Source organism: Bubalus kerabau, chromosome 3 (assembly GCF_029407905.1).
Source record: "Bubalus kerabau isolate K-KA32 ecotype Philippines breed swamp buffalo chromosome 3, PCC_UOA_SB_1v2, whole genome shotgun sequence".
Classification (NCBI taxonomy): Eukaryota; Metazoa; Chordata; class Mammalia; order Artiodactyla; family Bovidae; genus Bubalus; species Bubalus kerabau.
Genome location: NC_073626.1, coordinates 98,215,138 through 98,241,567, shown reverse-complemented (window position 1 = coordinate 98,241,567; position 26,430 = coordinate 98,215,138). Strand labels below are relative to the sequence as shown.

Below are 26,430 nucleotides of genomic sequence, written 5' to 3'. Positions count from 1 at the left end.
CTAAGGAGAGAAAACAAAGAGAACCTTTGATCATTCTAAATATATATTTAAAGTTTCACAAGATCTACCTAGCAAAAAATAGTTACATTTAGAGATTAATCAATGGGTTAAATTTTATTATATGATATATAATTTTTATTATAACTAACACAATGGAATGTTTGGGATAATAATTTAGATATTATCTAAAAGGGGTACAGTATATGTCCTACTAGTGACTTTTAAGACATTCTCCCCCAGAGATTTTCTTATAATTTACTCCCCATTTTCTTACAAACCATTATCTGGAGGTAAAGAAAGTCTGTTCAATGACAGTTAAGCTCTCAGTTTATATACCTTATTATACACAAAGAAAACTTACATCACTTTGATTGACTGAGTTAATCTTGGCAAGAACAATCTCTGGAGGATCCACCACACTTGTAAAGTTAGGATAGTTGGCAAGAGCATCTTTCTTATATTTTATCTGCAAAGGAATAGAGACAATTAAGATAGGTGGTCCCCTACAGGGTACCTATCCCCACATGGTAGGTAAGGAGGCCAGGCTTTATGTAGGAAGAAAAGGCTCTGCATACCTGATTCATCATTTCCTGGTTCCTGGTAACCCTCACATGGTCCACAGAATCCAGGGGGATCCAACCAATGCCTCGGAGCCACTCCAAGTCAGCTTTATAGATATTCTGAGAGCAGAAAGGGAGACACAATGCAGGTGTAAATAACTCGGGCACATGAAATCAGGCAGCAGATTAGAAACAATTTTTTCAGAAGGTTTTTAAGGCTTTCTCTCTAGTGGCTATGTCTCATTGATTCAAACATGATTTCATCTGTACACTTGAGCAATATTTCTCATGGCTATTATGAATGAGGAACTATGCAAGGTGATTTGAGAGATGAGTATAAAGTCTTTGAAGTGTAGAGAGAAGTTATCTATGAAGTAGACAGTGGTAGGTGCTGTGAGAGCAAGAACACTTAGATGCTGTGGGAGTTAAGGGTAGGGAACCGTTGTTTTCACCTGTGAGCATAAGACAAGGTTTTACCAAAGAAGTTATGGTTTTAGATGAACTTGATATATATAGTTATATAGAAATCTGTGGGGTATTCAGACTAAATAAAGGCAGTCACACAAGTAAATGCTCATGCCTTGTAGGGTTGGGGGCCACCCCTCCTGTCTATCTTTACCCTCGCCCCCACTTCCTGGATTCTCTCAGACCACTGCACACCACATAAAGAGGAGGTGCTAATCGATTAGAGTTCCACAAAGGTCATCCTGCTGCAGCCACCAGTGAGATGGGATGTTCAAGTTCAGTACCTGTGCTGCAGGCAGGATCTGACATCCTGTTTTGGTAACAATGAGAAGACCCGGGTACGCTTAGCTCCTCGGTGCTCCTGAGCATCACATTGACGCATTGTGTTTGTTTCCTACAGACTACTGGTGGCAGGTAGAGATCTTGATTCAGGCTTCAGGGGAAGGTGACCTGAGACACATTCTCTATCCCAACTTTGCCAACCTCTGCAGAAGGCCTTCTGGCCCTTCTGCAACTCATCAGTACATTGTGTCCCTTTTGCTTTGATTCCTTGCAAGCAATTCCTTCATGAAAGCCTTGAGGAAGGAGATGCTTGGCAAAGCAAGGAGGCAACCCCAGGTCTTGACTACACTGTCATGTAATATTATTGAAATCCCAAATCAATGTCAACTCCCGCCCAAGCCAATAATTATTTTAAGTCAATTGACAATTTTCTATGCACATGTGAAGAACTATTGATGATAGAGATGGTACAGAATCAATTTTTTAAAACTTGACTTTGAATGTTATTCAGAAATACACAGTCAGTAAGCAAAGCTGTCCATTACTGCTCCCAACCTTTCTCTACTTCATATCCAGCCTCAGTTCCCTTATGAGAGCAAACTATATATTTATGGTTATGAGTTTCAAAGACTGGAGGTTCCAAGTTAGTGCTTATGATTCTGAGTAGACCATATTCCTCTAGATAATTGAGAGACAAAAATCACTTACATCACTCTGTAGGTCATAGGCCTTCCTTGCCTGAATAACATCATTTTGGTCAGGGTGACATATCCATTGGTGCAGGTAATTGCGGTAATCAATGTCACTGGCAAGGGCCTGTCCCTCCTTGGCTGCCAACACTGACACCATATCAGGAGGTATATGGATTTTGGCCTTTGTTTTATGATAGTTCTCTTTGTAAAGTCTGTCATTCTGAATCTGGCCTGCATGCTCGAACCAAACCAGTTTAGGATCATCTCTCATCGTTGGGACACCCACATAATGACCTTTCTGCTTGACGTGTTCAGCTTTGTATTTCAGCTGGTGGAAAGAGGAACAGAGATTCCGTCAACTTAGACAAACACACAAGGCAGAAGGGGCTTGAAACATCAAGCAAGCTCAGGCCCCCAGATATTTCTGTTACTCTCGCAAGAATAAATATGAAAAAAAATTGAAATAGAGATGAAGAAATTTCAATTTAAAAATAGAAAAATATACACTTATTTTCTAATTCTGACAATATCTTATTTGAAGGCTTAGAGATTTTAGGGAAGCAGAGAATAGAAGAAACAAATAAAGACCTTAAACAATAGTTTTTGAAGCAGCAGAGAAAAAAAAAAAGATGAAGAATGCCAAGAGCCCACAGGAAAAGGACAACAAGGGAGCAGGTACTCTGGCCATCCCCAAGGCCAGCCAGGCCTGCCAGCCAACAAGGAGCTCTCCATGGTGCTATGTCTTAGGGTAACTGGGTCCCTATAAGGGCAATGGCCAACCTTTGCAAAGTGCACTCGTATAAGAATAACTTACCTCACTCTGAACATCACCAGAATGATGGGCATGAACAAATGGCACAGCATCTGGAGGCAAAATGTAACCGGTGGCTTTCTGTTTCTCCCAGCTTTCCTTGTAGAGATACTAAAAGACAGACATGACAAAGGGTTAAACCAAGGAGTCAGGATAGAGGGCTAAGTCTCCTACAGGTGTGTTATAGTCCTCCATCCTCAAAGAAAGTGTCAGGCGTCCAGGCAAAATCCTTACCTGGTCCAGTATCCGGGCTGCCTCCTGGGCAGTATGTAGCTGAGGGGTTTCTGTGAGAGTGTACTTTGATTTTGTGTCATTCCAATCTTTTCGGTACTTAATCTAGAAATGAGAAGCAAGTTGGTAAGTTGCTCGATATTAAGAACACATAATGCTGTCCAAGCAGCTGCTGGCACCAGTCGTCTCAACATTTACAATCCGTATCTCAGACAGCGATTGTACAATGAGTGTGAGGAAGCAGAAAAGCTTTGGAAACGACATCTTCCAAACCCAGAAATTTTACTATTTTAAACAATTTTTAACAGATCACCTTTATTTAAAAATTTAACCGAGCCATTTTAGAACAACAGTCATGTACTTACATCGTTCAGGATTTCACCACTGTGTTTTGCTGTCACGTAATCAACTCTGTCATCCACAGGAGTAAAGTTGAGAGTTTCTATTTTTGTGCGATATTTTTTCTATGGGAAAGAAAATCTCTTTTAGACAATCATTGTCTCGGTCCTGAGCAAGATATGCTGCATTTAAGGGTGTGTCTGAACTAGAAGTGTAGAATGTCATATTTCAATGGCATCTTTTTGGCAATTTGGCTTTCTTCTTAGCATTTTATTTTTAAACAAATGGGTTGACATCTTATACCTTCCACAGATTTTAAGGTAGCAGGTTTGCTTAGCTCCCAAAATCATATAATATATCATTACATGTACTCTGTGTGTGTATGTGTGTTTTTCAATTTTCAAACTTCTCTCACATGTATTACCATTGAGGACAGAAGAAAATTTCCATTTATACAATTCCAAGCATCACTGAGTGGTCTTACATTCTTATGGGTGTGGTCCCACAATGTGACAGGGACAGTACAGGATTATTTTGGAAAGGATAGCAATAGAAATTGTAATTGCTGATAGGGAATGACTGCATATTAGCTGTGTATTTTTGTTTAGTCTCTTAGGAAATGTGCTGAATGTCAGGATAAGATTTTGGAATACCTCATTGAAGATGTCTGCCATATGCTTGGCATGATTGACAGAAACAGAAGCAGCTGGCATCCACCCAATCCCACGTAACCATTCCAAGTCAGCCTTGTAAATAGCCTGTGAAAATAAGACCAGGAAGCAGTCAGTGAGTTTGGTCACATTTATTCTATTCATTGGTCTGATGGAGAAACGCACTTTAAGAATGACATACTCAAGCACCAGACAAGTAACTTAAGTAAATTAATGATGCGGCAGCATAATAAACTGGGGGCCATGTATGCTATTTAAAGGGGTTTAGCCTTGATTTCGGAGAAGGCAATGGCAACCCACTCCAGTACTCTCGCCTGGAAAATCCCATGGACGGAGGAGCCTGGTAGGCTGCAGTCCATGGGGTCGCTAAGAGTCAGCCATGACTGAGTGACTTCCCTTTCACTTTTCCTTTCATGCATTGGAGAAGGAAATGGCAACCCACTCCAGTGTTCTTGCCTAGAGAATCCCAGGGACGGGGGAGCCTGGTGGGCTGCCGTCTGTGGGGTCGCACAGAGTCGGACATGACTGAAGTGACTTAGCAGCAGCAGCAGTAGCCTTAATTTAGCCTGAGGTCATGACTACCAATGGCTAGTTCATGTCTGGAGCTGCATCCTCTAATTTTTTTTCCAACAAAATGGGAAATCCTAGATTTGTATACAAAATTCCCTGATTTTAAAACCTTTTAAAACTTAATTCAAAATTTAAAAACACTGTGTCAATTAAAACAGCATATCTATGCCTGTATCCTGTCCATGGACTGCCAATATTTTACTTACAATTTAAACTTCTGTTGCTTCTTAAGTTCTGTAGAAGTAATACTCTCAGAGTAGTTGTCTTTAACGTGATACAATTAAGAACTATATTCAACTACCACTTATTTCCTTATCCTTCATGGTACTGGTGATTTTGATACCACACTATAAATTCTAACCCAAACCAAATTCTTGGCTGTATAAAGACATGAAGTGATGATGCAAGATTTAATGACATAAACTTTCTGGGAGTCCTGGGAAAATGATGAAAGAGTTCAGGCTAAAATGCAGCCCACTCACATCGCTTTGCAGATCGTAAGCTTTCCTGGCCTGAATCACGTCGTTCTGGTCAGGCATGCACGTCCACTGGTGCAGGTAATGGCGGTAATCGATATCGCTGACCAGGGTCTGGGAGTTTTTAGAGTGCTCGATGGAGAGCATATCCGGGGGGCTCTGGAACTTAGACTTCCACTTGGCCCAGTGCAGCCGGTATTCTCTTTCATTCTGAATCTTGCCAGCTATGAGCGCCCAGCGGATCTTGTTGTCATCCCTGGCTGTGCGGGTGCCCACGTAGTGTCCCTTCTGCTTCTCGTGATCAAGCTTGTATTTATACTGGGGACAGAAAAACACAGCAGATGGATCACAGCAGGAACTCTCTATGCACCTGGGGTGTTTGCATGAAACACTGAGGAGTAAACAAGGCCACACTCACGTCACTGGCGATCTCCCTGGAGGCCTTGGCAGCCTGGATGGGGATGGCGTCCAGCCGAACGTCACAGCTCATCTTCATCTCATCCCAACCTTCACGGTAAAGTTTCTGAAGAGGAGGAAAAACAAGGTATTGTTCCCGGTTCAAACTCATCAGTGACTACAGGGGTTCAATGGAATTAACAATAAAGGGGTACGTTTTGAAGTCCTAGAACCAGTTTATAAAAAGAGAATAACTGAAAGAATCATCATGGACCAATGTACTGGAGAACAACATCATGTCTGGAATCCAAAGATCTGGACTTGACAAGGCTTTTTCCTTTTTTTTAATTTGAATTATGATTTCAGTATAGTTGTTTATGGTTGATGTAAAAGGGTTTAGGTGCTTCTTGTATTGATAACACTGGGATCAGTTTAAGTTCAGACATTAATGGGTTATTACTGAATTTCTTCATAATTCTACTTAATTCTTCAATTTTCTAATCTTCAGAATTATAAACTTTTTTACATTCTGAAAAACAAGAGGGTTTTTCATTTGAAAAAGAAGGGTTTACATTTGAAAAACAACAAGGGTTTTCCCTCTCTACAGTTTTTTTTTTTTTTAGATCTTCTAATACAATTATTGATGCATATTGTTTGGGAGTGTTAGATCGTTTTACTGAAGCACTGATTGGAGGTAATGGGCCATTTTCTAAGTGTAGCACTGTTGTGTTTGTAAAGAGAAGTCAATGAAAATAGTGACTGATTTACAGAAAACTTTCTAAATATATGTTCACATTTAAGTGGATAAGTTCTGTATTAACAATGTTAGAAATAGCAGTAATTTAAATGTATAATTCAGAAATCAAATATATCACCATTGTTCAGAGCTTGAACAAGGCAGAAAGCGGAAGTGAATTTCAATTAGTTTCATGGCCTTTGCATTTTGAAAAATGAGTGAAAAATGGTGCACTGGGATAACCCAGAGGGATGGTATGGGGAGGAAGGTGGGAGGGGGGTTCAGGATTGGGAACACATGTACAACCCTGGCAGATGCATGTTGATGTATGGCAAAACCAATAGAATATTGTAAAGTAAAAAAAAATAATAAAAAAAAAAGAAAAAAATGAGTGCTTAGATAGGATCTGTCCTTATAAGTATGGAAAAGTTTTATATGAATTTTCATTCAAGTTTTTGTATTAAGTTTGAGTGGGCCTATTTTAATGCTTGACTTTTTTTTGTACAAAAGAAAGTGTTTTCCACATTTAAATGTATTATAATAGATAATATTTAATGGAAATTTGTAATGTTATTTTAAATTTTTTGTATTTTTTTATTACATATATTATTATACTATTTTTTCTTATGTGATACGCTTTTTTTATGTGGTCAGATATAATTTTTATTTGAACTACAAAAAAACTGGACTTAGGACCTAACTTCTTCACCTACTAACTGTGAGAAGGTGGGCAAATTCTTTAATCTTTGTAAGTCTGAACTTTCCCATATGATTAAAAACAAAATAACACTGTCTTACTCATGTAATTGGTGTCAAGTTTAAATGAATCAATTTAACATGAATTTGTTTGGTTACCCATAAAATTATATACAAATATTCTGAGAAAACTGCTTTCTAAATGCTGAAAATGACTTAAAATAGGGGACTTTACCAAGATTACAGTACTAGCAACACTATGTATAAAGAAAGTGAATATTTTGTTTAGTATTCAAATAGGATGTTTGATACCTTCCAATACAGAAGCCATTCTCATTAGTATCTAAATTTAACAACTTTACTTTTGGCATGGTGTCAAATACTAGTCTTGCTTATATCATATTAATGATGTCTGCATGCATGCTAAGTTGCTTCAGTTGTGTCCAACTCTGTGTGACCCTATGGACTGTAGCCCACCAGGCTCCTCTGTCCATGGGATTCTCCAGACAGGAACACTGGAGTGGATTGCCATGCCTTCCTCCAGGGGACCTTCCTGACCCAGGAATCAAACCCACATCCCTTTACGTCTTGGCAGAAAGGTTCTTTACCAATAGTGCCGCCTAGGAAGCCCGATATTAATGGTAGGGTTCTGGTATTTCCAGCTGAGAAATTTATCATGCAAAAGATAGCACATGAGACTTTCCAGAATTCTTTTTCCAAAGATGTCTATGGATTGGAAGGAAGAGGCCGATTCTATGCAGGTGAAGAGCTGGATGTCTCTCCATCCACTCACTTGGCAATAAGAATGCACTGCACCATATACTGTACCAATTCTAGTCCAAAAGCAGCATCAAAATTTTGCTTTCTTCCCAACCCTTGGAAAAAATTAGCTCCTAAGAGGCTTATTACAATAAAGTTGGTGGTGTGGTACACACATGGTGAGGAATCTTTACTGGGAAGACTCCTCTCACAAAGATTTATTATTTTTTGAAAGATAAAAGGTTCCAAGCCATGGTAGACTGTATTAAGAAAGACAGTATCCTTCTTCTAAGGTCATACTGTTCCACACACAGAAAAATCTCTGTGATTCATGAAGGTACTACCTTTCTTGAACTTTCTTAAACTGTGAAGCTACCCGTGTAACTGAATTCTTTCATTTTATCTAATAGAGTTTTAAGTTGATCTCTCCCTTTCCCCTGGCATACAATGATTTATTCTGCAAAGGATGATAATTCTGTCTTTTTCTTTCTGATATTTATCTCTTATCTTTACTTTTTTTTTTTTTCCTTTTTTAATGGATGTGCTGGCTTTTCATTACTGTGCGGGCTTTTCTCTAGTTGAGGCGAACAGGGGCTACTCTTTGTTGCAGAGTAATGGGGTTTTCATGGCAGTGTCTTCTCTTGTTGTGGAGCACAGGCTCTAGGACACACGGGCTTCAAATAGCTGCAGTTCCTGGGCTCGGGCTCGGGTTCAGTCATTGTGGCACATGGGCTTGGTTGCTCTGCAGCATGTGGGATCTTCCTGGACCAGGAATTAACCCGTGTCTCCTGCACTGGCAGGTGGATTCTTTACCATTGAGCCACCAGGGAAGCCCTCTTATCCTTACTGTTAATTAATTATTTGGGGATAAATGAGAAGCTTATCATTAAGCTACTTTCAGCAAATGTTAAAAAATGGTAATGAGCCTCTTGATGAAAGTGAAAGAGGAGAGTGAAAAAATTGGCTTAAAACTCAACATTCAGAAAACTAAGATCATGGCATCTGGTCCCATCACTTCATGGCAAATAGATGGGGAAATAGTGGAAACAGTGACAGACTTTATTTTTTGGGCTCCAAAATCACTGCAGATGATGACTGCAGCCATGAAATAAAAAGACACTTGCTCCTTGAAAGAAAAGTTATGACCAACCTAGACAGCATATTAAAAAGCAGAGACATTACTTTGCCAACAAAGGTCCATCTAGTCAAAGCTATGGTTTTTCCAGTAGTCATGTATGGATGTGCGAGTTGGACTATAAAGAAAACTGAACTATAAAGAAAGCCGAAGAATTGATGCTTTTGAACTGTGGTGTTGGAGAAGACTCTTGAGAGTCCCTTGGACTGCAAGGAGATCCAACCACTCCAAAGGAAATCAGTCCTTAATATTCATTGGAAGGAATGATGCTGAAGCTGAAACGCTAATACTTTGGCCACTTGATGCAAAGAACTGACTCATTGGAAAAGACCCTGATGCTGGGAAAGATTGAAGGTGGGAGGAGAAGGGGATGACCAAGGATGAGACGGTTTGATGGCATCACTGACTCAATGGACATGAGTTTAAGTAAACTCTGGGAATTGGTGATGGACAGGGAGGCCTGGCGTGCTGCGATCCATGGGGTCACAAAGAGTCGGACACGACTGAGCGACTGAACTGAACTAGTGGGCACTCTTGGTTTACTCCTGACTTGAATGAGAAACTTACTTACTTGATGAGCCTTGCCTTTGATTTGAAATTTATTCTTAGTTATGACAAGAAAACATTCATTTATTCTTATTTTGCTACGATTTTATTAAAAAAAAAAAAGAATGGATATTTGATTTGGTCATACATCTTTTTAAATCTAATAAAGTGAGCAGACAATTTTTCTCTTTTGTTCTAGCACATTATCAGTTTTCTGAGTATGAAATATTTTTGGCATTCCTGAATGAATCTTAGTTATTTGTATCATATCATATTCACATACTATCAAATTTGATTTAATATTTAAGATTTCCTCATTATTATTGGTCTACAGTTTTCATTTGAGGCAGTTGGACAAGTTTTTATAATGGTGAAGGTTTTCCTTCTTTCATTAGGCTCTATAGTTATTTATTCCTTGAAGTTTGGAAAGAATTGCCCTATAAAATCATCTGGGTGACCCTGACATCATAGAGGAGTGAGGAGAGGTCTTTAATAACCCTCTTCACTTCTTATAATAGGTTTTTATTCTTTTTCTGGGGTCAATTTTAGTAATTTATAATTTCATAAAAAGCATCCCCTATATATCTGGGTTTTAAAATCAATTTAAATACCGTTGTGAAATGAATTCTAATTATTTTATGTCATCTGAATCTGTCATTCATTCCCCTTTCTTGTTTGTGTCTCTTCATTCCTCTTTCATCACCTTTCTCCTTGTTCCCTTCTCTCTTTTGTCCTGTTGACATTGCCTTAGAGTAACTGGCCTTACCCAGGGATTCAGAACCAAGGATCGGCCCCTCTCCTCACTCCTGGGCAAGGGCCTCCTTACCCACACGATCTTCTCTTCCTTGCCTATGAAGAGTTCCCTAGTGATAGCTTCCTACCAACTGGGTGACTTTCCAAACAAAAGGGGAGTCTGTTGCAGTACTTACATTGCTCACGTTAAGAGCATTGGTTCTAGCAAGATTAATTTCTGGAGTATCTGGCATTATGTGGATTGAAGTTTTATCCTTGTCCCAAACTTCTCTGTACTTTGGCTGTGGAAAGAATCAATAACAAAATTACTTCACAGTTTGTAATTTTGCTAGTTGCAGTGTACAACTTTTGATTTTGCTGGTCCCAAATCTTTTCATATTAAAAATTTCCAGAAAAAAAAAATTTCCAGAATCCATTTGCATAAGTTACTCAAATTTGTTATGAAATCTGTATTACTACCTTTCATGTGTACTTTGAGATTTTGTTTAGAATTAGTCAGCAGTAACAAAACAACCGTGTCAACATCACTTACTGAAATCTTTGCTGTCATCAATATTACTATTATCTTACAAATGGATTACCAGATTAATTATTTAGCATTCCTTTTATAACATGAATTTTAATACAGAACAAAAATGTGACTCACAATGCTGATATTTTCAGCATTGGATTTCGCAAGGACGACTTCAGGTGTGTCAACAATACTTGTGTACTTGAGTTTCACCACAGGTGTCCGATAGACACTGTCTCGGAAGATATGCTGGGCATTCTTGACTCTCAGCACTTCCGGAGATCCTTCAGGCATCCAGCCGATGCCACGGAGCCACTCCAAGTCAGCCTTGTAGATGGCCTGGGAAAGAAAACAAAGTCAGGAGAGGCAGGTTTTTTTTTGTGTGTTTTTTTTAATCTGTGGTAAAGTAAGAAAGCAGCTTTTCATGTTACATTTTTCTTCCAGAAACAAAAATCAAGCTGACCATGGGCCTAACAGAGAATTTCTCATATGCACAGCGGTGTTTTGTCCTGCTTTGTCTTCTCTGGTGTGTGTGTGTGTGTGTGTGTGTTCATGTGCATACACAAATTCTAGAAAGCAGAATGATGCAGAAGGGATGCCCTGCTTGGGGGATGTGTGGGAGATTTTTGAATATCTTGAATATTTTTGAATATCATCTCATTAGCCAATGCAGACTTTGAAAAAAATTATAGATTCTCCAACAAGTTCTCCACACAAAAGCCAGAATGGTCTTTACAAAATTCATCATTCAAATCTGATGTCACAACATCCTCCAAACCTATGACTTCCCATTGGCCTCAGGATAAAGATCAACATCTTATCATAGACTAGGCTGTGCTGATGGTCTAGCATGAGTCTCTCCTCATTCTTCCAACCTCATCTGACACGGGCTTCCCTTTGACCCATATGTTCTGACCACACTGGCCTTTCAGTCTGTGCTTTATATACACTCCGCTTTGTGTATGATGTTGGTCATTCTGCAGGAATGACCTCACTGTGTTTTCCTCACAACCAACTCCTATTCTCTTTTCTTATCTCAAATCAGCATTTCCCCAGAGAAGCTTTTCCCACCTCACTTTTTCATAGTGCAATGACCACTCTTTTTCAGCCATCCCATTTTTGCTGATACTCATTAGTTGACATCTGTTCCTTTATCATCAACGTGAACTTCCTTCAGTCAGGAACTTTGTCTCGTTCTTCTTTATTCACCATTGTGCCTTTAGTGTTCAGCACAAGATGTGGTACATGGTAGGTTTAATAAATATTTTTAAAGGGATAATTTAAACTCAGTCCCTAGTTCCAAAATTTCAATCCCACTTGGGTTTTCTTTTTCAGGACTGCACTTCCTTTTGAACTGGGATTTGCATTTTCTTGGCTATCTCCACATGTTTTCTCAGGAATATGTAAGTGGTTAACCAGATAAAATTGCTTTATGTGAAACACCAGTTATGAATTTCATTAAAAAACCATTGTGTTCTTCAGAAATAGTATATTAATATTAATAGGATACAAATATCAAGCTAAAATAAAGAGGAGTAAGAGGAGTCAAAATGCAGGGAAATTTCTACCTTAGTGAAGGTTATATGTTTTAGTGTGTGAAGTATGACAGATACCCAAAATTCATTCTTGAAGAGGATTACATAGGTTTTAAAGCTTCCCTTTATCATTCTTTAAGAACTTCATTGATATGCATTCTTTATTTTATTTATTTATTTTTTTTTGATATGCATTCTTTAATACACCAGTGTGATTCAGGTTAATGAAGAGACTGCATTTATCTAGAAACTGGACTAAATTCACCAAATGGCAATTATTTCAAATGATGGGTATACTCTTCTATAACAAACTCATCTATTATATTAAAATATCTCCTGAAGCTTAAGGGAAGTTCAGATAATTAAAAGAAGGAATTCATTCTATATAAGAAACAAATATCCTGGTAGAATTCATCATTTTCAAAAGATCGAATGGTTAGAAAACATAAGGAAATCTAAAAATACTTTGGGCAAACTAATGAAACATAATGTTGTGAAGATTACAAAGTTAAGGGAAATGAGTGAGCTTAGAGCATGCTGCTAATCTTTTAAATTAATTTCAAGGAAGACAGCCGCTGTAATTCTTCAACTGAAGAAACACGATGATACCAATAGATAATAAGCTACAAACAATGAACACATTAACAAAATCTATAGAAAAATTCTGGTAGTACCACTAACAATAAAGATGAAAACTTTCTGAATAAGCCCAGAAGTAAGGCTTGTGATTAACAAACTTAGTAAAATATCCCAGGGGAGTGCTCAGGCAGGGAAAGCATTCCTGAACATTGGAAGGAGTGACCGGGCAAAGTGGTGGAAGGCTGTCTTCCTGGGGAATAGTCACCACCCCCCACCCCAGGGACCACAGCAACAACTTACATCACTCTGCAGGTCATAGGCTTTCCTGGCTTGGATCACATCGTTCTGGTCAGGAAAGCAAGACCACTGGTGTAGGTAATGGCGATAGTCCACATCGCTTGCTAATGCCTGGCCTTCTTTGGCAGCGTTGATGGACACCATGTCCACCGGGATGGTGATCTTGGCCTTGTGGTCATTGTATGCCTTTTTGTACAGCCTGTCATTCTGCATCTTCAACACATTTGCCGCCCAGACCAGTTTAGGGTCTTCCTTGGCATTGCGACACCCGATGTAATGACCTTTCTGTTTCTCGTAAGCAGTTTTGTATAGATACTGGTGGATGTGAACAGAAGAAAGAAGATTTGTTTCTCCAAACTAACTTCTTCTGGACAGCCTGCTCAAATAACTCCCTCATATTACCCTTTTGGGGGCACTGTTTTTCTTTAAATTCATACTATAAGTTTTATACTTGATACTTTGGTTTGCCTTCTACGTCTACATTCATGAAAACATTGTGAACACCTCAAAGGCAAGAACTGTGCTTCTGGGCTGTCCTCCAGTATAGGATTGTCCACTGTTTCCCAAACTTCAGTCATTGTGTGCCGTTCCCACATGTTCTGCCATAAAATTTTGTGACAATACTACCTGTACTTCATATTTTACTTTGTCAACTTGATTTCTTGTCTACATAAATATATATCTTAAAGTTTAAACTTATTTACAATTTTTATTTTAAAATTTATAATCCTATCTAAGTGGGCAAAATCAGTGTTTTTCTAGCACACATTAAAACAAATGTAACTGTTTTAAAAATGCTTGTCCATGTACTACATAAAATTATCCCAGGAACCACCTAGGCATGCTGCACTTCAAGAAACAATAGAATTCTCTCTGCCCACTAGATCTCTGTAAGTGTTTATACATTAACTGATACTGATAAGATATTGAAAAGAAAATCCAGATCTGTGCTTAAATATATGAAGTGTGGAAATAAGCAGAGAAGTAAGTCATCAAATTGTTGTCAAAGTTGCTCTTGAATTTGGAATTTTAAAGCAAGACACTAGTAATCAATGCCCTTCATTCTACTCAAATATAATTCCTGGGGAATTATGTTAAAGATTAGCACAGTTTTATCTCTCTGTCTGTCTGTCAATTAGTGTTTGTCAAGGCCGAGCAAAGAGGAGCTCTCACATCACTGGCAATGTCCCTGGAAGCCTTGGCATGCTGGATCCCAATGGCGTCTGCTTTCAGGTCATAGCCGGTCATCTTGACATCTTCCCAAGCTTGCTGATATTGTTTCTGCAAATGGGAATTGCAATGACAGTCAATCTGAAGAGGGGGCTACTGACTACTGAACTACTAGTTCAGTACAATAGTTCAGTACAGGCTACTGAATACTCTATTCAGTGTTCAAGAATACACGTTAACAGTTACACTAAAAAACTGACTTTCCCTTAAGATTTATAAAATAGACTGGTTTCATACTGAACTTAAATTCTAGTACATTTTAATGACATTTAGTAAAATTCTCTTCCCGGATCTTTTTTTTTTTTTTTTTTAAGAAGAGAATTTAAAAGACAACAAATCATATGAAAATGAGAAAAATTATGTGTACATAGTTTGGCTTTTAAAAGGAAAAATCAATGATAGGCCACTAAAAAGAAAACTAAATATTACTATACATGCATATCTATGTTTTGATGTCATGTGTTTGGTGTAAACTACATTTTTCCTACTAAAAAAGACAAGGACATATTATAAACACACACTCAGGTGTGTGTGCACACTTATTACTAAAGACTGGAAGTAAAAGGAATGTTAATGAAATGCCTATTGCTAAACGCTCTCTGAAGCACACCGACGATAGGTTTGGTGAGGCAGAGAACACGGTGTGAGCAACTGGCTGTGCAGGGCCTTACATTGCTGATCTGCACGGCATTGATCTTGGACTGCAGCATCAAGGGAGTATCAGCTGGTATGTTCACGTTCGCCTTCTCTCTCTCCCAGGCATCACGATACAGCGGCTGGTAAAAATGAAAAACAGAGGATCGTTGATTAGTGAATAAGCCAATTACCACGTGAGTAAAACTATAGGTACGATGAAAATTTCTCTTTGGATGTGTTCAGATATAAATGTAAATCGCATTTTGCTTTCATCTGTGTTTTTATTCAGAAGGTGCCAAAAGTGACTTCAACAAGAACACATTCATGTGTGTTATAAATGTAAAATGAATGAGAAACATGAACTAAACTTATCCTCTTTTATTTATTCACATGTAATTATCTGGCAGGTAAGCCCTCATTGCAGGTAACTGTGATAATCCACATTTCTAATCGAGTCCTGGCTTTCTTGGCCCAAATAACTATCATAATGTCTAATATTGGAGCTGCCTCTGGACTTTCAACTTATTTCACCATTGAATAGCAATAAAAAGGTGTAAATTTTGTGATCATGGTATTAACTGGTGGACCTGTACACAGGCCAGGTTTCAAGATGTGTTCAAAGTATACATCAGAGTCTATTCAACATGAAGATGCCTACCACACTTATACTGACCAAAGAGTTATCTAGTCAAATGAAATGTGGATGCTGTTATTGATTGGTTATATGAGATTGCATCTGGATACATGCATGTTCAAGATTCAAGATTCTAATCCTGGTGTTAGCAATTTAAAGTTTACAATTTTTTCTTTTCTCTTTTTTAAATTATGAAAGTATGATAACACATTTACAGGAGACTTGGAAGATACAGAACAAAGTTATGTATAGTTCTATTATATAGTAAGTTATTTCTTATGTAGATAAATGAAGATTTTCAATTGGAGTTTCAATATCAAACTCTCAAAAATTAACAAAATGAATATACAGAAAAGTACAAGGATATAGCAGACCTGAAAAGCATTATGAACCAATTCTACAATATTAAGATTTATACAATTTTAACACAATAGTAGGATACAAGTTCTATTCCAGTTCCCATAGGCAATAAACCAGGAGACACTGAAACATATCCAGGGACATAAAATAACATGCAAAAATTTCATGATCTAAAGGTATTAAAGTCATAGAGATCAATATCAAAAGATATCTGGAAATAACCCACATATTTTCAAGTGCAATGTGACATTTACCAAGAGAGATCTTTGACTTAGCCATTGAAAGCATCAACACAGCTAAAAGACTGAAAAAACACAGATGGTGATTGCAGAGAAGAAAGCATCTAAATGAGAAATTAATTTCAAAATGAGAAATATCATAGACACTTTAAAAAAAACCATGTATTTGAAAATTAAATGTCCATTTTTAAATGATGGGTGAATCTAAGAAGCCATAACAAAGAAAATTAGAAAATAAAGTTCACAATTATAATTTTTATTGAGACTTCTTCAATTTGTCTGAACATATCATCAATTGACTTACCTCACTGATCTGTACAGAATTGATCTTTGCCATAATAACTTCAGGGGTGTCAACAATGCTGGTGAATTTGAGAGCCTCAGGCCTTGTGCGATACAACCTTTCGTTCAGGAGATTCTGGGCATTCTTTACTCTCATCACTTCCACGGAACCCTCTGGCAACCATCCAATACCCTTCAGCCATTCCAGGTCTGATTTGTACACATTCTATAAGAAGGAGAGGACCACAGAGCTCAGAAGAGTCAATTCATGTACTAGAGTATGATGCCAGCAAACCACACACGACCTCTACTTAAACCAGCTGGGTGGCCAGTGCCGGAAAACTCAAGGATCAACATCAGACGTTAACATTTGAATGTTACATCTCTGGTACACACCTCTGTAAGTTTAGAGGATTATATAGGAACTGGAGCAGGGCTGGCAACTAGCACTTGTGGAATGAGAGGTTGCAATGACACGTAATTTTGTTTTTACGGAAGATTGAGCCTCTGTGCTCACTATTTGAAGCCTGCCTTTGACGTGCCACTGGGGATAACATCTGTAGGAATCTGAGATAAAAAGGTCCTTAGAAGCAGGTATGTGCTCAGTTGCTTGGTTGTGTCCAACTCTTTGGAGCTCCATGGACAGTAACCCGCCAGGTTCTTCTGTCTATGGAATTTTCCAGGAAAGAATACTGGAGTGGATTGCAATTTCCTCCTCCAGGGGATCTTCCTGACCCAGGGACTGAACCTGCATTTTTGCCTCTCCTGTGTTGGCAGGCAGATTCTTTACCACTGTACCATATGTATAATGATAAAATACATACATACATCTATGTACACTTCTCCTTTTTTCTCTCTCTAAAATTATTTAAATATATATAAATATATTTATAAATATATTATTTATATATAAATATATATATAAACATATATTTACACATTTTTCCTATATGTGTCAGATAAACTTGAAATCCAACATTTTCTTATGCTTACATCTGTTTCTGACATTTAGATACCTGATCATGCAAATGTAATGGATCAGGACAACTGAGATTGAAATGTTCTACCTAATTACATGGAATAAGAGTGATTTTCATCTTGACGAATAAGGCCTTCTAAAAGAAGGAATCCTCTATAAGATATAAAATGTTCAGAAAAACTCCATGGAAATATACAGAATATGTTAGATTCTATTAAGATTAGTATTTAAATTACATCCTTAGGGAATACACTATGACTAGACACACAGACACACATCTCCCAGGAGTCTGGAGACAGGATACGCACATCGCTCTGCAGTTCGTAGGCTTTCTTCGCCTGGATCACGTCATTCTGATCCGGCAGACAAATCCACTGGTGCAGGTAATTGCGATAATCAATGTCGCTAACCAGGACCTGGCACTTCTTGGCCTGAACGATGGACATCATGTCCAGCGGTGTATTGTGAATTCCTTTAGACTTCTCATAAGCTTTCTTGTATTCTATGTCACTCTGAATCTTGGCAGCATGGATATACCATACCAGTTTGGGGTCATCTTGCAGGGTGCGGAAACCCACGTGGTGGCCCAGTTGCTTACGGTAACCTTCTTTGTATTTGTACTATAGTTATGAAAAAATAGATAAAAAGACATATGAAAATAATGCATGAAGAGGACTTTACATTAAATGCTTTTGGAATATTTTTTAGCCTTAATGTAAATTGGCTCAACATGGGCAGTCATTATATATTTCAATTCACTTTAAGGAAATTAGACAGGGTTATTTTAGACACTTTCATTGAAGACATGAGCAAGCAGGAGGGATATAGTATGGTGGACAAGATTAATAAAAAAATAATAGCTAACAGTTACTGAGCAATCACTATATGTCAGACACTATTATGAGTGCTTCAAAGTATTGCTGCTGCTGCTAAGTCGCTTCAGTTGTGTCCGACTCTGTGCGACCCCATAGATGGCAGCCCACCAGGCTCCCCCATCTCTGGGATTCTCCAGGCAAGAACACTGGAGTGGGTTGCCATTTCATTCTCCAATGCATGAAAGTGAAAATTAAGTCGCTCAGTCGTGTCCAGCTCTTAGTGACCCCATGGACTGCAGCCTACCAGGCTCCTCCATCCATGGGATTTTCCAGGCAAGAGTACTGGAGTGGGGTGCCATTGCCTTCTCCAAAGTATTAGGTCAATTCATATGAAACCGCTGAGTTCTTTAGTCAAAAATAGTTGAATAGATGCAATTATAACCTCATTTAATCCTTATAACATCTCTATGATGTTGATATTAGTATTATCACATATTTCAAATGGGAAAAATAAGGCACAGTGGGGTGGCAATCATTATTGCCAAGATTGCCTGACAAGTGGAAATTAGGTCACATGGTCCCCCAGAGTACTGAAGGTAGCTGAGGTAGGAAAAAGTCATATGTGTGGTCTTGGAGACAGACAAGAAAGGTGCACGTTTCAGGAATGGAAAACAAGGTTGATGGTTCAAATCAGAAGACGACAACAAAAGGCCTGTGGACAAGTCTCCACTCTAAGTGTCTTAGGGCCAGTTTCTCTTTCCTCTATTTGGATAACACAGGAACATTTGGACAACATGGGGAGACAGAGAAACTGAGAATAAGGCAGATACTGTGGATTGACTATGGTTTTAGAGATAAAAATAGGAAAGAAGAGACAGCTGGATACATAAGATAAAAAATAAAGAATTTGAAGAAAAGGAATGAAGGTGGCTTAAAGGTTTAGAGCTGGGCCTTGGTAGGATAATTGATTTGACTGCTGTAAATTTTTAAATTACTGTTAAATGAACTTCAAATAGTTATTCAGAACATTATACATATGCCTCCAGTGTAAGATCTTGTGTATAAAATGTGATCTCAGTCTTAAGTTTAACATAAAACTTTCATCTTTGATTTGTGTTTATGGAGAATGTCATAAAAATGTGGAGGATTAAAAATCACATTGTACTGGCTCCTAAATGTTCCCTGAGGATTTTGTACAGATTCTTCATGATATTTCACCTTTACTTATAAACAACTTAGAAGTGATTTACACATAGACTTCACCTATGTTTACCTTAGTGTTTTTCACCCCATTTTAATATTTTAAAATAGAGTTTTTAGCACACGAATTTAAAAGCAAATCAAACCAAAGCAAAATTCTTGAAAAATCCTTTCCCAATTTGTTGTATAGAGTAGAAAACCCACAAGAAACTAGGAGGAGCTGTACCTCGCTGGCGATTTCTCTGGAGGCTTTGGCATGCTTGATTTCAATGGCATCTGCTCTCAAGTCATAGCCTTTCTGCTTGGCCTCATCCCAGTCTTTCTGGTAGAGTTTCTGTTGAGGGAAAACACAAGTTTGCTTGTAAGAACTGAAAATCAGTGGACAGACTCACAGTAGTTATACTATGAATCATAAAGCACACTGTACATGATGGCAGCTTAAGAAAAAACAGTCACTTCTGAGATCTTCTTTTAATTATTGCCTATTTATTTCATGGAGCACAGGGTACTTGTGATTATAACTTTAAGGCTAAACATCTAAAGCTACTATTGCTTGTATTATTTGCACCCATCACAATGTGGTACAATGTGAAACCATCCCCTTACACATGGGAACTAAGAATCAACCGCGAACCTAGAAAACCTTCATCCAGCGACCACATAAGACTAGGTAAGATTTTTTTCCTAATGTTGCTCTTTGACTTTTCAAAGGACTCTGCTAAAGGGATGTGACATACCTATCCTGCACTCTCCACATAATTAAAAGTTTTGGTTTTTCTTATGGCCTTGAAATGTCAAACAAGAAAGTTCTGGATTAATCCAAAACCTATAAAGACCACAGAGACTGTTACCTCTTATACTTCCTTGTATAAGAGGCACTTAACTAGGGAGTTCATTATTCTCAGTCAGTATACGATGAAACTGAGCTGCGGGCATTGGACGTAGGACAATGACTTCCAGGTTGAAAGGAGGACATCAGTAAGATTCAGGTATCCCAACTCTCACAGGGCAGGGACCCAGACGTGTATCTAAACTAAAGTTTGAAGGAGAATTCCCATTCATATTGCCTTGGGAATGGTAGCTAAATAGAACGTATCTGGCACCCCAAGCTATAAACACTTCTAAGGTGGCTAATTCGTCCATTATAACACATTCCATATGCTGACAGATGCTGTCCTTCAAAGACCTTGATACTCCATTATTATGCCTCTTACATTGCTGATTTGCATGGCATTGATTTGAGCCTGCAGTATGAGTGGTGTGTCAGAAGGAATGCTTATGTTGCTTTTATCTTTATTCCAGGCTTCTTGATACAGTTTCTGTGGAGAGAAGGAAAATATTATTTTAATACAGTGACAGATATTTGAAACTTAAGCCTTCACAACTATTTAACCTGGAAAAATGTTTTGTGCTATGTTTGCAATGGTTAGTTTTTTGTGTCAACTTGACTAGGCCGCAGTACCCAGATATTTGGTCAAATATTATTCTAGCTGTTTCTGTGAAGGTATTTTTTAGAACAGATTAACATTCATAACAGCAGATTTGGATAAAGGAGATTACCCTCTGTGATATGGGAGGTGGGGGCCTTCATCCCATCAAATGACGGCTTTAAGAGAAAAAAGACTGACCTCCCCTGGGCAAGGGTAATCCTGCCAGCCAACTGCTTTGGACCTGTCTTCCTGGGTCTCCAGCCAGTTGGCCTATCTTGCAAACTTTGGCCATGCCAGCCTCCACAATTATGTGAGTTAGTTCCATAAAATAAACCTCTGTCTCATACATTCCATTTAGCTCCGTTTCTCTGGAGGACCCTGACTTATGCAGTATTCTACCATTCAATGTGGAGCATTATGCCATATGTTTGGTAATAGGTATTTGCTTTCCAGCAGTGTTGTGTAGTGACAGTTTTCATTTTAGTGCTTCCCAATTTGTGTGTGAGATAGCGGAAAGGCACACTGGCATTTGTCACAGCTCTACTTGGCACGTGCCTTCACTAAACTAGCCAAGAGATTCTTAGAGTTGCTCCCATCACTTGAGGTCTTTGAAGAGACACAATTCATTTGCTCCGTTGGGGTGGCATCTTTCGAAAAGAAAGCCCCACAAGAGGGGAGCCTGAAAGTAGGATGGTTCTTACCTCGCTCATTTGCAGAGAATTGGCTTTTGCCAGGACGACCTCTGGCGTGTCAACAATGGACGTAAATGTCAAGGCTTCTGGGCGAGTCCTGTAGCGTTTTTCATTGATCAGGTCTTGAGCATTCTTCACCCTGTTCATTTCCACTGAGCCTTCTGGCATCCAGCCGATGCCACGCAGCCACTCCAGGTCTGATTTGTACACGTTCTACAGAGACATTAGACACAAAAATTGTTCCAAGTTTTAGACACGATATCCCTGAACTGAAAAGTTCATGGGGTTGAGGGGTTGAAAAGCACAGGAGATGGTGGTTCTAAAAAAGTAGGACCTGAGATTTTACATGACTCAGGGGTTTTAATATCCAGAGCAATTTTTCAATTTTCAATATCCAGAGGAAAATAATTTTTTTTTAAATAAGGGCTTTATTTATTCATTCATTTAGCCACATGGCCTGTGGAACTTCCCCAACCAGTGGATCAAACCTGTGTCCCCCTGCACTGGTAGCACAGAGTTTCAACCAGGGAAATCCATGTTAAAGAATAATTTTTTATGCTAGGCTTGAATAGGAATAAAATGGTAATAATGCTAAATTTCATGATGATTCGATATTACAAAGAAATCATGTAACTGAAAAAATTTTAAAATATTTTGTTGAATCTCATTCCATTTTCATCCCATAAAACTGACCCAAGGAAACTCTGTTCAGTGTTTTGGATATAGTACAATGGTGGCAGTTATTTGTTTTAATATTCAGATAATTTATGTTCATCTAAAATATATTTTCATTGCCAGACAGTACAAAGGATGTAAAAAAAAATAATCTGGATCCTAGGCTAGGGAAAGAGGATATGACCAGAGCAGAGTTCTTTATCTAACGTTCTTTGATTCCCATAATGTAACTCCTAAACAGAGGTGTTAACAATCTGAATGGTGCCCCCTGAGGTGGTGCAGTGAACAACCCATGGGTCACTCCGCAGAGGCACTGTCTGGACAATTAACAAATCTATGCCCTCCCATTCCGCCTTTCCCGAAGTTCACCATTACTTACATCACTCTGCAGGTCATAGGCCTTCCTGGCTTGGATAATGTCATTTTGATCAGGTAAGCATGTCCAGTGATGCAGGTAATTTCGATAATCAATGTCACTGACCAGAGTCTGACATTTCTTGGCCAGCAAGATGCCTAACATGTCCACTGGGCTACTGAACTTGGTTTTCCACTTCTGGAACTCCTTCTTGTACTCCCTTTCACTTTGAATCTTCCCTGCATTCATGGCACACATAATCCTGGGGTCATCTTCAACACTCCGGGCTCCAATGTGGTGGCCTTTGTGTTTCTCATATGCTTCTTTGTATTTGTACTAAAACATGAGAGATACAGGTTTAGAAGCCCGATTTTAATACCATATGCATACTGACAATCACAGACAATAATGGAAAGCCACAAGAAATGAACAAGAGTTTTACATTGCAAATACTTTGATATCTCTGAACAATTTTAAACTAATGTTTTGTGCTATCATAAAGGTAACTATAATCATATATCTTCACTGCTGAAAACTTTTTATGCAACAACTCTGACTACAATTTCAAAATGTGTTTTTCTTCTCTGGGACAGCAAAAGGAAACAACGAGAGGAAGCAATTACCAAGCGTGGCCCACCAGCTGCACTACGGTTGTTCAGCAAGGTGAGCCCAAGGGGGTTAGACAGACAGCACTTACGTCACTGGCAATGTCCCTCGAGGCCTTGGCACGTTTGATGGAAATAGCATCAGCTCTCAGATCATAGTCCTTCATCTTTGATTCATCCCATCCCTTGGTGTAAAGTTTCTAGGTGGAGAATAATATACAACAGAAAAAGAAAGGTGTTGTAGAAAGTTAATAGGCCAGTTCTAGTAAGGAAGGTGGTAAGATGGTAACAGGATTTTAACTAGTTCTAGACTAAAGGCTGAAACAACAATGAGGAAATCTCTTACATGGCTGATATTGGCAGAATTGCTCTTGGCCAGCAAGATTTCCGGGGTGTCTGGCATCACATGGATGGAGGTTTTGTCAGCATCCCAGGCTTCTGTATATAAATGCTAGGGGGGAAGTAAGGTAAACGCCTTTGTTAAAGCCAATACATTGCAGGTATTATCAAATTTATTTCATTTAGCTGTAAGATAACCTTTTAAAGTTTATTTGGAGGCGAGGGAAGCAAAAGGGGAGAGAGTAAGTCATGGCCATGTTTAAACAGACTCATAACAGTTTTATAGCCAATGGAAAACAACATCATGATCTCAATTATTAATTCTTTTTATTCTGTGACTCTCAGGCTCTCTCATAGAACCTTCAAGGATGGAGCTTGGCTATAGAACTATGATATAGTAGAAATCCCTAGATTTCAGAGACAATCCCAAGGTCAAACCCAGCTCCTCTATGTTTAAGCTGATTGATCTTCAAAAAGATACATAAGGCCTCACACTTGTCATTTTTTTTGAGGGGGGAGGATAATCATACCCAATTAAAGTTTTTAAAAAAACTTTATGCTTGTCTCTTTCTTTTAGCTGAGGTGAAATTGGTATTTAACTTTATTGAGTATTTTTTTTAGAGATTAACCATAACATATGTATAGTGCCTGAGTCATGGAAGGAACTCAACAAATTTTATGATGTTTCCTATTGTTATTTTCACAGTGGGTGCTCTGTTGATGAGTATGGTATAGAATAAGCTTTCTGGAGTTTTAATACCCCAAACTTTGCAGTTTGCTATCTGAGGGCCAATTTCGTACTCTGCACTGAGCACACAATTTCATTGCCCTGATATTTGGAAGACATTCAGGCAGGTGTGGGAGAACTCAGAAAAGTTCAGTTCAACTTCAAATGTTCATATTAAGGGCCTACCTACTGGATGAAGAAATTAGCCCCAAATCAATAAGCAGACTGCCAGAATTCTGGAGGAAAGCAGCAATCATCTATTTTGTGTGATAAAACTGAAAGCAGCAGGAACAGCTCACTTTCCCAAGTGGGATTTCCACAAGCAACTAATTTGAGATGTGCACTGACACTGCCATGCACAGCGCTTCTCAGACTTCTGAGCAAAATGTGAAACAGCTGTATGTTTTTTACAAGATGGATAAACAGACACCAATGGCTTGAGTCAGCTCTGCTGAGGAGAACGTGCAGAGAAAGGTATTGCATTTGTGGACGTCTCCAGGTCACTGTTCAGGAGAATGTGTGCTTTACCCCCAGAGAACTTGTTTTAGGCTGTGCTTCCCCCTGCACACAGAAATGTGGGGTCAGGGTTAAGAAGAGTGTGCAGGTCCAGCTAGGATTCGAGCTTTGTTGAAGACCTGCATGAGAATCAGGCCCATCACCTACCTCTCCTTTCTCTGGAAACCCTCCAGGACATTTCTCACTTTATGAGCCCAGGATGAGGAAGGTATGACTCAGGCAACTGGCCGCAGCTGAAGACTCACCTTGCTCACGTTCAGGGCATTATTCTTTGCTAGGACAATCTCTGGGGTGTCTGTAATGCTTGTGAACTTGAGCTGGACTGCAGGCTGGCGGTACTTCCTTTCACTCAGGATTTCTCCGGCTCTCTTCACATGCTCGACCCCCACAGAGTCGATGGGCACCCACCCAATTCCTCTTAGCCACTCAAGATCAGCCTTGTAAATAGCCTGAAAATGAAATAATGTCAAATGTTTGTAGAAATTACCTCCACAACCTGATGCTTCATGATTTAGCATAGACAGATGGTGTGTAATTTTGCATCTCACTTGTGTAAATTTCTGAAAAGACAGTACTGTTTTACTTTGATGCAGAACATCTAGTTCAACACTTTGTCCCTGAAGGTAGTCAATTCCTGCTGTTTTAAAGACCTATGGAATCTCTAACAATACGTGATTTCATTGATACAAAACCACTTTAAGAAAATTTCTGCCTGCCTCCCAATACAAAGTGTTTATTCTCTGATTTGATTGCCCATACCTGTCTGTATGGGAATAATTTTCTGTTAGAATACAATTTCTTCCTATCTCTTTGAGCAGTGGCCTTCACAGCCAGTGTGCAACATAAAGAAAGGATGAACACTACTGCATGTTGAATCAATGTGTTTTCTGGGGACAACAAATAAGGGATCATTTTTCACATGATTTTATACTCATACTTCTAAGCCAAAGAGCATATATACTTTTACTTTTATTTAGCTTATCCTCAGTCTCCTTTCTTGTGTTGTAGTTCAAGAAAAAAATATATTTTGTCCCGCTTTCACATTTCTTCTTTCAATTTAAAGAATTGGCTGATGAAGAATTTCTCTTATAAGTAACAGTTACAGTTCTTTTTGTTTTTATGGCTTTTTGGGAAACTATTTTTTAAAATGCCATTACTTTTATCATTCTCTCAAAAGTGACTACTTATTAGAGCCTGATCAAGAAAACAAGGAGCTACTATACCAATAAGGTAGTATTTGAGTCCCAAGGACAATCTATAAACTTTTGTGCATAAAATTAGCTACAAGGGTATGTTGTACAATGCTAGGAATAAAGCCAACATTTTACAATAACTATAAATGGAGCATGTTTTAAAATTGTGAAACATTGTATTGTGCACCTGTAACATATAATACACAATACACTTCAGTAAATGCATATATATATATATTAGTACCTCACAGATTTAGTTTTTTCTCCTGATACTCTAATTTTATTTTTAATTTTTAAAAACTGAAGTATAGTTGATTTACAATGTTGTATTAGATTCAGGTATATAGCAGTAATTCAGTTATATAACTGAATATAGATAGATATATATATTCTTTTTCAGATTCTTTTCCATTTTAGGTCATTATAAGATAATATAGCTCCTTGTGCTATGTAGTATGGCCTTGCTGTTCGTCTATTTTCTGT

The 26,430-nt window shown here is 38.4% G+C and overlaps 1 protein-coding gene across 20 annotated transcripts in view; it reads right to left on the bottom strand.

Moving 5' to 3' along the window:
- NEB (nebulin) overlaps positions 1 to 26,430 on the bottom strand; it is a 218,335-nt gene that overhangs the window by 74,698 nt on the left and 117,207 nt on the right. For all 20 annotated transcript variants that reach the window (XM_055572601.1, XM_055572582.1, XM_055572581.1 and 17 more), the window contains exons 86-108: positions 25,000 to 25,203; positions 23,519 to 23,623; positions 23,265 to 23,372; positions 22,592 to 22,903; positions 21,547 to 21,750; positions 20,630 to 20,734; positions 19,642 to 19,749; positions 17,709 to 18,020; positions 16,444 to 16,647; positions 14,942 to 15,046; positions 14,214 to 14,321; positions 13,044 to 13,355; positions 10,765 to 10,968; positions 10,295 to 10,399; positions 5,516 to 5,620; positions 5,104 to 5,415; positions 4,034 to 4,138; positions 3,407 to 3,505; positions 3,045 to 3,146; positions 2,814 to 2,921; positions 2,016 to 2,327; positions 576 to 680; positions 362 to 466 (exon numbers count right to left, since the gene is read on the bottom strand). In XM_055572601.1, coding sequence (XP_055428576.1) covers positions 362 to 466; positions 576 to 680; positions 2,016 to 2,327; positions 2,814 to 2,921; positions 3,045 to 3,146; positions 3,407 to 3,505; positions 4,034 to 4,138; positions 5,104 to 5,415; positions 5,516 to 5,620; positions 10,295 to 10,399; positions 10,765 to 10,968; positions 13,044 to 13,355; positions 14,214 to 14,321; positions 14,942 to 15,046; positions 16,444 to 16,647; positions 17,709 to 18,020; positions 19,642 to 19,749; positions 20,630 to 20,734; positions 21,547 to 21,750; positions 22,592 to 22,903; positions 23,265 to 23,372; positions 23,519 to 23,623; positions 25,000 to 25,203 — 3,849 coding nt within the window. The remainder of the gene's footprint in view (positions 1 to 361; positions 467 to 575; positions 681 to 2,015; positions 2,328 to 2,813; positions 2,922 to 3,044; positions 3,147 to 3,406; positions 3,506 to 4,033; positions 4,139 to 5,103; positions 5,416 to 5,515; positions 5,621 to 10,294; positions 10,400 to 10,764; positions 10,969 to 13,043; positions 13,356 to 14,213; positions 14,322 to 14,941; positions 15,047 to 16,443; positions 16,648 to 17,708; positions 18,021 to 19,641; positions 19,750 to 20,629; positions 20,735 to 21,546; positions 21,751 to 22,591; positions 22,904 to 23,264; positions 23,373 to 23,518; positions 23,624 to 24,999; positions 25,204 to 26,430) is intronic.